General features: G+C 42.5%; 1 protein-coding gene across 1 annotated transcript; it reads right to left on the bottom strand.

The window, feature by feature from the left end:
- Window positions 1–4,378: 4,378 nt before the first annotated feature.
- LOC136580564 (SERTA domain-containing protein 1-like) lies at window positions 4,379–10,813 on the bottom strand. The gene is made up of 2 exons (XM_066581215.1): window positions 10,671–10,813; window positions 4,379–6,480 (listed from the first exon to the last, which is right to left on the bottom strand). Exon 2 carries the CDS (start codon window positions 6,474–6,476, stop codon window positions 5,700–5,702), a length of 777 nt encoding a protein of 258 aa, XP_066437312.1. The 5' UTR covers window positions 6,477–6,480; window positions 10,671–10,813; the 3' UTR covers window positions 4,379–5,699.
- Between the last annotated feature and the right edge of the window lie 1,102 nt (window positions 10,814–11,915).

Genomic DNA, 11,915 nt, shown 5'->3' with positions numbered 1-11,915 from the left:
GGAGACTTAATAGCGGTCTACAAATATCTGAAGAGCTGTCACAGTGCAGAGGGATCAGCCCTATTCTCATTTGTACAAGGAAAGACTAGAAGCAATGAATGAATGAAAGAGAGACACAGATCAGATATTAGACAGTGAAGAGGACCAATGAGTGGAACAGGTTACCACAGGAGGTGGTCAGTTCTCCTTCAATGGAAATGTTCATACAAAGGCTGGACAAATATCTGTCTGGGATGATTTAGTGATCCTGCATTGAGCAGGGGGCTGGACCCGATGACCCTGGAGATCCCTTCCATCTCTACCATTCTATGATTAAGAGACCCAGTGACGAGTAACCCTTAACCCACAGTACAACATATTTCTAAGGTCCCACCAAAACTACTTGGTACTTTGAACATTATAAATCAGCTACCTATCTTCAGCTTGTCCCACAAAGACAACTACAGGATAGTTGATAAGTATTTGATCATCTAACCACTGGGACATCCATCAATCATAAGAAAGGGGGGCCCGAGTGTCCCTGAATGAGTGAATTGATCGTTGGTCAAGTGTGCTCACTAACACTCAATTCAATTCTATGGCACTGCATGAAAAGGCAGAGTCTAAGCACTTGGCTATCTCCTACAGTCCCATAGAAATGAATGGAGTGGACTTCACAAGACTTCTGAAGGTTTCCTGTCGTATCTGACACAAAGATATTAGTAGCAGATCCTTTAAGTCCTGTAAGTTGTGCTGTGTGCCTCTATAGACTGTACTGCTTTTTAGTGTACATTCTGAAAATGTTCAATTAGATTGAGAGTTGGAGAATTTGAAGGCTGTCACAGTGCAGAGGTATCAGTCCTATTCTTATTTGTACAAGGAAACACTAGAAGCAATGGGATGAAACTGAAAGGGAGGAGACACAAATTAGATATTAGACAGTGAGGGTGATCAATGAGTGGAACAGGTTATCACGGGAGGTGGTAAGTTCTCCTTCAATGGAAGTCTTCAGAGTCTAGACATTCATCGGTCTGTGATGATTTAGTGATCCTGCACTGAGCAGAGGGTTGGACCCGATGACCCTGAAGGTCCCTTTCAACTCTACCATTCTAGGATTCTAAGAACAAGTTAACAACTTGAGCTTTTTGTCATGTTCCTTATATGGATTCTAACCACAATTTTTGCAGTGCAGCAGGGTGCATTGTCCTGTTGAAAGAGGCCACTGCCATTAGGGTATACTGTTTCCATGAAAGAGTGTATTTAGTTTGTACAATGGTTAGGCACGTGGTACATCACACCAACGTGAATGCCTGGACCCAAGATTTCCCAGCAGAACATTGCCCAGCACATCACTCTTCATCACTGGTGTCATCTTTTCCCCAGGTAAGTAATACACACACACTTGGCCGTCCACATGATTTATAAAAAAAAAATTGGAATTCATCATGCCAGCCCACCTTCTCACACTGCTCCAGGGTCCAGTTTTCATGCTCATGGGCCCATTGTAGGCACTTTCAGCAATGGCCCAATATCAGCATGAATACTAGGAGCGGACCGGTCTATGGCTAAATGACAAGCTACGATGCTCTGTGTGTTTTGATGGTTTCCTATGATAAATAGCATTAACATTTTAAGGAGAACCTATTATTGATTAAAATCTCTGCTAGTGGCAGGGCTCTACAGCTGTGGTCCAGTGATTTTACCCGTTTTATTTTTCCATACTCAGCTCCCTTCACCCATACAGGCTCTTCTTAGGACTGACTTCGAATACTCCTATTGTGTCAAGTGGGCGGCTCACTCTGAATGAGTAATGTTGGACTGTCAACCAAATCGGACGTCATTCCCTGAGAGTAAGCGGTGGGAACTACCAACTTCACACATTGAGAGTGGCGGAAGCCAAACCTAATAAAAGCCTGTCTGGGCTAAGAGGATAGTATGGAAAAAATAAATAGATAAAAAAGGCAGCGGGGCTGTGGGTGCAGAGCCATGCAGCCAGCACTGATTTTATCCAATGACAGGTCCTCTTTAAGTCATGTATGCTACAGTAGCTCTCAAACAGGCTAACATTAATTTCCCACGCATATTATTCAACTTTGGGCACCGGTTCACCAATTGTCCTTCCTTGGATAACTTTTAGTAGCTACTAACCACCGCATACCGGAACCACCCCCATAAGACCTGCCATTTTGGAGATGCTTTGACCCTTGTCAAGGTCATTCAGATCCTTATTCTTGGCCATTTTTCCTGCTTCCTACACATAAACTTCAAGAACTGTTTGCTTACTGCATAGCCTATCCGACACCTGGATAGGTGCCAATGAAAATAAAGGTTATGATTCTTAATGAAGTACATGACAACTTTCCTCACTGTAAGATAGGCCTGTTGTCACATGATGTCATCCACCTGGTTTAGGCTCCCAGTGCTGTAGAGCAGTTTATAACACTCGATAGTGGGCTATTTAGTTGTTTAACACAACCTGTGAATTGGGATAGAACTTGAAGGGGGCTAACCTCTCCAGCGAATTTCTGGCTCATAATGTCATTATTAGTGTTTAAAGTAGATCAGTACATTGTTGCACAGTTCGGTAAGGGGAGCTACACTCTAAATTCAGTTTATAAAAATCAAAGTAGCTCGAATATACTGTGAAATCTTAGCATCTGTGTTACATTGTTTCTTTAGTAAACAGATTTCTGTTCCTGACCTGCTTCCAGGTCTTCTAAGGTCCCAAGTCCGATCTCAGTGCTGACCCCAGAAGTTATATCACAATGAATCAGCTTGACTGGGTGCTTTAATGCAAGAAATCTACTGCAAACTAATCTTATACTTACAGTTTACTCGAGGTTGAGCAATTTATGATATTTATTGGGCATTGACATGGTTTAAAAATAAGGAACAAAATTAAGGTTGTAGGTGTCCAGCACACAAGATGGTGGTTTGTGGACTCACTAAAAGAAGCAAAAGGTCCTAAATGTATGAATTGGCCTTGTAGAAATACAGTGAAATATTTCTGGGCAGAGGTTCCTAAAATAGCAGTTACTCCTGCTGGCATTGTACCAACAGCTGTGACAGCTTAATACATAGCCTTCTGCAGGCAGAGGCACAAGGTTCAGTGGTCCTTCTGTGTCCAGCTAAAAATCTTGTCTTTTATCATTAACCTTGAGGTAGATCTGGTAGGAGACGACACACGCCAATAACTAAACGCAATGGTAAAAGATCCAAGGAAGAGATTACAAATGTTGGGTGTGGATAATAAGGAAGGATTGGGAAGTAGAATACCAATAGTCCTAAAGTAGTTGTAAAATAATTGGTGTTATGGCGATCACAGTAATCTTGTTAAAACCTTCTATGCTAACATTTCTTTGCCAAGAACCATATGGAGGATGACTTTTGGATTCAAATTCATCTCATTGGATGCAAATATTGATGGTACCATGATGGAAAAGAAATAGGTCCAATCTAAGCTTCCCAGTTGTCATGAAAGAGACCAATTCTACGTGTCCTTTGGTAGAGATAGGTTATTAATCAAATTAAATTTGATCAATCACCATTTTTCTAAGGAGTGATTATAATGTTTGCCAGAATTGTGAAAACAAGATTAGCCATGTCCAATGCGAGTAAGGACAATATCGGGGTGAGGGAAGTTGGGTGTTCAGGATGCTGCGGAGCATGGAGATGGTGACTAGCGCAAAGAAAGTACACGGGGCTGTGAGGATGGTGGAGGAGACAGTATATGGAAACTGCAATGGGGTGTATACATAGTACATGGGGGCTACGATGACTGGAGGTATTTGGAAATCCAACTATTATGTGTACATATAACTTAAATTCATACTCAATTTTTTTACAAAGAGGAATCACATTTAATTCTATTTATATCTATGTATATTACCCTTTCCAATCCAATGTGTATCCTGGTTTTCCTAGGGGGCTTACTCTTTTGCTGCTGCTATACAATGGCGCTATATGCTGGCTAAAGCCAGTACTGCATGAGGTGACACGTTGGATAGGCTCCGACAGCAGAGAGGCTGGCAGTATACAGTAAGAGAACCCCGATGGATGTCTTCCAACATCGGAGAGCTGGACAGCCTTAAATCATAATGTCTTCAGATGTCAGACAGTGGATTGGAAAGGGTTAAGGAATTGCTAGGTATGCAATTCCCTGTATGCAAAAAAAAAAATAATTTATATATGTATTTTTAGCTTATTTGGCAAAAAAAAATGAGAAAAAGCAAGATTGCAATCAAAAATCAAGTAGAGATCGAAAATAAATTTGAGATTTTAATTTCCGTGCAAATTATACAGCCCCGCTTTGATTGTATTAATTGTATACATGTTCCTTACTGCAAAATTTTGTATGATTCAGCTCAAAAGATAAATAAATCAAGCAAATCACTACCAATCCAGTTATGAAAAATTCATTTTATTTCAATCATAAATATTCACAAAGGATAAATAATAAAGATATCCAAGCATTAAATTAAGAAAATCAATTCTCAAAAAAAAATATATAATCACATAAATGTCAATAAATACCATCACCAGACGTCTTTGCGGCAGAAATGATGACACAAATGTACAGCTTTCTTTAACCATGGGCAGATGAAGCTCCACTAGATTTTTGAGTGAAATATTCCTTGTTATTAACAAACCCAAAAAAAAAAAAGAAAGAAAAAAAAAAAATTGGAAGATCCCGAAAAGTAAATATGAAAAACTTTTTGTACGAAGGTGAGGTAACAGCACAGGCCTCCGGGCTGGGAACTGGTCAATGTTCAGGAAGAGGACAACAACCCAAATACTGAATTTGGAAAGAGTTTGCCCTGAATGTAAAGTGATGGCGAGTGACTATGGCTTTTGAATCCAAGTATCACTTCAGGTTAAAAAACAGTTTAACCAAAATCATAGAAATATACAAAGGATATTGCTTCATTCGTACAATTTGGCTTTTATAGAGATAAGCTACAATCAATAAAAAAAACCATCAATTTAAAAAAAAAAGTCTGTTTACGACAGATTGCTTAATTGACTTCTACCAGCCACAGTTACATTTATAAAGAAATCGCAATAAATAATTTATTTTCTTTCATTGGATATACCGATTTAAGAAAAAAAAAACATACACCAACAACATTTTGGTGATACAAATTTGTGAGATTAACCGGGTTATCGAGAAATGTAACATGATTAAGGCATTCTGAGACACTGAAGCTTAAATTAGTCGTCATCTTAAAAATATAGATTTATGTATGTCTATATATATATGTTTTATATACATTTCATATGTGCTGGGACAAACGGTCCCAATGGCTTCAACTTTTCATTTAAAAAATGTCCATAAACGAAGATTTACAAAATGATTTAGCAATTGGTGCAGAAACGTTTCTGAAGGGTTTTCCAAAAAATTGACTATGAACCTTTTATACTGAAAAATGTCCAGCTTGGGTTTTTTATGGCATAGATTAGGCAGATATGTGCAATCGTTATTAGCTCTTGGTTGTTCTTTAGATTCTTCTTTATGTTATATTCGACATTTGCCTTTTGAGGCTTAACACTTATTTTGAGATTGTCTCTGGTAGTTGAAACATAGAATAATGCCCTCTCCTCACCGTCAAAGAAAACTGTTGACGTTCATCTGCTCAAAATAAATTAAAATTATGTCCTATTTACAATAGTGTCTTGTTACAAGATACATCATTGTGTCCATTAAAGTACTACTGGAATTATCAGCAGTTTTGGGTTCCCACTAGAACATCCATCAGATAGTCCAAGTCGCTAAGTTCCAGCATAGAGTCTTGTCCATCTGATAATGTTTTCTCTTCTGTCTCGTTCATGCTAGAAAAAGTCTTGAAATTTAAAAGATTACTGCTCGCCCAAGGGTCACTGTCATACATAGAAGTGTCAATGTCCTCAAAAATGTCCTCCAGGTTGTCACCAAGGAGATAAGTCGAAGAACTCAGGAAGCTGGATGTGGACGTAAGCTTACCAGATTCTTCTCGACTTCCATCTCTGTTGAAGTCTTTTGGGGAGCAAAGCTGATCATCATCTGTCTGGGAAAGTGGAGAGCAGCTCAATCCCTCAAAATTGTTTAAATCTTCAAGAATGGTGGAAATGGATGAGTATAAAGATGCATCCATGGTGGAGAAAAGGGCATCTTCTCCGGGGATCTCTAGAGCTGGTTTCTTGCTCTCGTTGACAAATGTTTGGGAGTAGTCTTTTCTGGAGTTGTCCTCCATGGATTTCCACACTCCTGTGGCACATGATTCTGTTTGCATGTTATCCTGAAGGCGCCGCAAGGTGTTGGCCACCAGTACTAGGTGCCTCAGGTTTGGCTCCACGTGGTGAAGACTACGGTGAAGCTTCAGTAGAGATATGTTCATCAAGCAGTGGGACTGCACTGCAGGCAGTGAGCTCTGGCATCGAGCTGCCATCTCTACTTCAGGACCAGTTCCCATCTCCCCCTCTACCTCCGAAAATTTACGTTTGATCCCTTTGGCCAACATAAGTCTACAAGACAAAAAAAGAACACATTATTATAAGTACCAAGTAATTTCTAACAGTAGGTTACCCTACAGACTGAATGTAATAAAGCTTGTGTCTAGTAGCTAGGTCAGGCAAAGCACATCATTCCTGTGAGTAGATCTGGTAAAATGAGACACCAATGACAAAGTTTAAATTCTTTCATTTTCTGTAAGACGAGTAACTAGAAGAAGCAGATGTATGTGCCCTAGCTACATGCTCACAAGTAAACAAAACAAGATTCAGAGCAACAGGTACGGGATACTTAAAGATGTGTTATTAAGCGGGTGCCCAGGGTAGAATGCAAAGAGCCATCTACTTAAGACAATGACTTGGCACATAGATGGATTCCCTTAGCTTGTTCGATGATAGCTGCTGACCACATATAGCAGTTTAACATAAAAAGGCACTTAATACAGTTAATACAGTGATCCTTAATCCCGAACAACCTCTCAAAATCAAATATCCCGTGAAATACTTTGCTCTGTGAACTTGTAAGTCTATGGGACATCTACTAATAAGAGAAGCTGTGCATGGGGTACCAGAGTGAGCACTTGGTGGCTCTAGTCCTCTCCTACTCTGAATGAGGAGCCTGCCGTTTTTGTTCCGTGCTGTCCCTCCAATCTGCTGGTTCCTGCCCCCGTTTTCATCTGTCTATGAGGCCACAGCAACTTTCTAACTTCCTAATGCTCACTGTTCAACACTCTCGGATTGGCCAATGCCAATCTTGTAAGCAGCTCTGGCCAATCAAAGAGCAGGTGTAGTCTAATATTACCTATGCATTGTGGGGCTTAGTTATGCTGACGATTGTGTTGGCCTTCTTGGACGGCTGAAAACAGAACCCAAACCGGTGGATCAGACGGATGGCAGGGAAGTACAACTGTAGGCAATATACCCCTTTTTCCCTCAGGTCCGAAGACAGAATGAGAAAAAAGGGCCAATTTCAGGTGACCACCGTTTGAAATAAAAACAAGAATGGCTGACAGCAGATGAGTTAGCCAAAATGGGATGCATCATGTTGGAGAATTTTGCTTGTGGTTGAATCTAAATAGAAGAGTAAGGCATAAGTGGCCAAATTTGACCAATCATTTGCCACTTTGCGCCAGCCCAGTGTGTCTTTTTTACACTTTTTTTTTCTTCTTAAAGCTGTCTCTCTCATTGGCCAGTTGAGTATGGCATGTTGCTGGTAGGATCATTCAATGATCCAGTGGACAACTGATTGGCCACATAGTAGTTGCCTATGCATGGGAGGCTTCAGCTCTTCATTCACAAATAGGCAACCACAGGTTAGAGACCACCACTCTATGCAATAGAACTTATAGCAGATTGCTACTTTTGACTAACAGCCCAGGGCATGCTGGGAGTTGTAGCTTCACATCCAAAGCTTGAAGACCACTAGGCTAGATCTGCTATAAGCATGTTTTAGCGCCTTTTGTATCCTTTTACCTAAACAGCTCGCCATCCAATACATGCTCTTCCCTTTACAATAAAACGAAGAACCTGAAGTAAGCCGATAATTACAGCACATTGCTACCTTGTAAATAAATCCGTAGGTGTGTGTATATTCATGCAAATGCTCTAAAAAGAGGGAGGAGCCTCTCTAGTAAACAACTTGGCACCCATATCATCATGATGAGTACCTATATATAGAATCTATACAGTCAAGAGAGCATTTTCATCTCAAAGATCCACTCCTGAAATGAGATCCAATCCACCACTTTTCGAGTCTCGGGTAGAAAACTACAGTCTCTCATTCTAGGAATGTCTTCATCTCAAAATATCCTCGACCTCCCTGTTCCTGCGAGGGTATAACCTATGATTACTATACACTCGGCAAGGGCCATGTTGGACTATTTTCACTGGAGATCTCAGCTCTCACAGCTTGTACCCACACATCATTTCTGAATGTCACCCTCCCACAGTTTTACCCCCGTAGACAGGAAAGCAGCAAACATGCAGTTAATAAATGTTCCTTTTCTCAAACTGAAGAGCCAAATGTAAAGGAAGACATTGTTAGAACACGACACGGGAACACTCGGAGCAAAGAGAGATATGTGTGACAGTCGGTGCTCATTGGAGGATCTGTCGGCAGGCAATAGCTCCCCCTCCCTGGCCAACATGACTGGCACGCTGCCTCTACTAGTTACTCATCTGTAAAACCCTCTACAGCAATATATATATATATATTATATATAATATCCCAGACTAACATACTCCAATTTCTTTCTCATCCAAAGAAAGGTATATAATGGGTGACCCTCTATGAGCCCCATTTCACTTAATGACTTAAAGGGGAAGTTCATCCAATCTCAATGATCTGCTGATGTCAGTCATACATGTGAGAAGACCACACTGGTTATCTCTGTGACCTCAGATCATCACTAACTAGCAAAGTTCGTTACAAGGAGTGCAAACCACTTTGGCACCATTCAAGAGATTTCTGAAATGTGATTCTAAGCAAATGATCAAACTAATCGTTCCTTCAGTGGGTTGTCCAACTTCAAAAAAAGGACATGCCATAAAATAACAAAATAGACAATATTTGCCTCTCTTCTTGGCCCATTCTGAACACCTGGCATCATGGCACTGAGGATATCTGCGCCGGTACCAGGAAAACGGGAGACGACACTGCAGCCTTGGCTGCAGCGATCACCTGACTTCTGCTCTCAGAACAGACCAAAAGAGCTGCTTCTCAGTGGAGAGGAGAGAAAACTATTGCCTCTTGTTATTTTATGGCATTTCCAGCTGTTTATTTATTTTATAATCAGACAACCCCTTTAAGCTGGCCATCTGCTGAACCCCCCGATTTTTATTGATCGTCTAATGTGTGTATGTGTGTGGGGGGGGGGGGGGGGGGGGGGGGCCTCGTCTTTCTTCCGAGGGCAGATATTTGGGAAGTTTGATTTTTCCAAGTGTGTGATCCTTTAGTTCTCAGGGAGATAAGCCGATACTAGAAGCATCCGATAGCAGCTTACTCCTCCTTGCCCATTCAAAACACAAGCCCACGTAGGGGGGTCTCAGAAGGTAAAGGAGGTTTAAGCTCTCCACAGAGTTTCCTCTTTCAGCCGGTAACACACTACCAAATTTTGGCCGTTATGTGTCCGTAATACTGAAGCTCGTCCCGGCCTGACCGCGGGTCTCCTAAACAGAACTAGGAATATAATAGGAATGTATGATGCTTGGAGTTCGGGTGAGGAGCCTGCAGTCAGACCGGGAAGCACTTCTGTATTACGGACACACGGTAGCGCATCACCGGCCATCTAGTAATCAGCAGTGGTCCGCGATCACAGTCTTCACCAATGTATCTACGTTACTATAAAAGTTTTTTTAAATGGACTTCCCCTTTAAAGTGGTCAAAGATGTAACAAGTGATGTATATTGAATCAAGACTACCGGAACCGATCAACTGGCACCCTTCGGAAAACTATCCTAACTACTTTGCAAGACCACCGGATTGCCTACCGCTGAGAGGGGGTTACATTCCACGGGGGATGAAGCTGAGAACCGATTCCACAAAAATCCTCACCAATTATTATTGCATGGGCCAACCATCTAGGCACGGTGCATTATCTCCGACCAATGGAAATCAGCTTTGGACACCTGCAAAGTTTTACTTCCCCTCTTGCAATGTATTACTATTGGTTTAAGATTTGCAAAATTTTGATCAAAATTCAAACTGTTTTTGTTTTTTTTACAGCAGGATGGCAAATCAATTAATTGGCACAAAATATCAGTGCATGAATATTGCAATATACAAAGGGGAGAGGGTTAATCATCCGAACGGAGAATAGACGGAGGAGCTTCGGGTTATATAAAAGGGGTGAAGAGGACTTTATAGCTGGAGACCCCTGACTTGTACCCAGCATGCCCACTGGGTTACTATGAAGCAGCAGTGCCCACATAGGGTTAATGAAGCTTCAGCTAGGTGGGCATGAATCACACGGACTGCACGTCCATCCGACCACAGGACTGCCAGTTAGCTGGCTCAGAGGATACTTATAGTCCGTGGAAGAACTACTGTAGTACAAGGCTGAAGAAAGGGACGAGGTAAAACAAACGAATATCCAAGTCCGAGCCGAGCACTTGGGCTTACAGCTCAAACCCCCTCACACTCGGGACACAGAGACCCCCAACTCCCAACGTCCGCCATTACCCTCCCTCTCCACCTACGCACATACCTGCCCAGCTGCTCAGCAGCCAATCAGAGTCCTCCTTTCGACGATCAGTAACCAATCAGGGCGTAGCATCCCACCCCCTTGCACAGAGCCCTAGCAGCACAGCTGCTCCGGCCGCCGAGCTGTCAGTGAGTGCAACGCCGTTCAGTCTGCCGGAGCGTTCTCTGGCTGTAACCACGCCTTTCTGCTTTCCTATTGGTCAGGGTTCCCAGTGATCTGCGAATCAGCGTCATGCGCTTGGCGCGTGCCGCACCCGCCCCTTTCATCTTCGCTGCTTCTGAGTGACTAAGCGGGCGTGGGCTGGAAGGGGGTGATTCACGTGTCACGTCACGATGGGTGCCGGGGGCGGGGCCTTGGTGGTGATTGACAGGAAGGGCCCGGGATGCGTTGTCACGGTAACAACTCAGCAGGGGCCTGCGAGCACCCTCAGAGCCAATAACCACCGTATGAAAACAGTAATGTCTCCCTGGTGCTGCAGACAGCCGGGCACATTGTGCGTTACAAGAAACAGGAAGCTAATGCAAACCAGACATTAGTAAAGGGAAAACAAGTGCCGCTCTCCTAGAAGAGAATATTAGCAACATTTTTAAATTAGTTTCTTGCATTTTCGTCATTATCTTCTTTTTAATAGTTCTCGAAGGTGATTTATAGGAGCCTTTATGAGAAGGTGTGAGCTGCCCCTTTAAGTGAAGTCTGCAATGGTGCCAGACCACTTCTCTAGGGCTACAATGATCGGGCGTACCATCGCATTCAATCATCCCCCAATGTAAAGGTGATCAGACGATAACATGCTCATTTGTCATCATCACATCTTTAAGGGCTCCTGTCCACGGGTGAATTTCCACTGTGTTGCTATGGACAGCGCAGCCCCCCTGTCCACGAACGGAGAATCATAGTGATTTTCCACTCGCGGCCGGCAAATCGCAGCATGCTACGAATTGTTGCGATTCTCCACGGTCAGCCTATCTGTCAGATAGGCTCACTATGGAGATCAGTCAGCTGGCCCCTGCTCCCCGGCGGTGGCTCACCGCGGTATTTCGCTACGCTTGTGGACAGGCAGCCTAAGAAGAGGTTTTCTGGGCATTTAACTATTGATGACCTATCAGTATATCCTCAGGATAGGTCATCAATATGAACCGATCTCCTCCTCCTCCTGCCCGCTGACAGTAAAAAAAGTAAATCTTGTTATTTGTATAGCGCCAACTTATTCTGCAGCACTAATTTTAGTTATTACCCCCACCAATACTC

The sequence above is a fragment of the Eleutherodactylus coqui genome, chromosome 10 (assembly GCF_035609145.1).
Source record: "Eleutherodactylus coqui strain aEleCoq1 chromosome 10, aEleCoq1.hap1, whole genome shotgun sequence".
Classification (NCBI taxonomy): Eukaryota; Metazoa; Chordata; class Amphibia; order Anura; family Eleutherodactylidae; genus Eleutherodactylus; species Eleutherodactylus coqui.
Note: the sequence above shows the minus strand (reverse complement) of the source record. Positions and strands in the feature narration are given on the sequence as shown.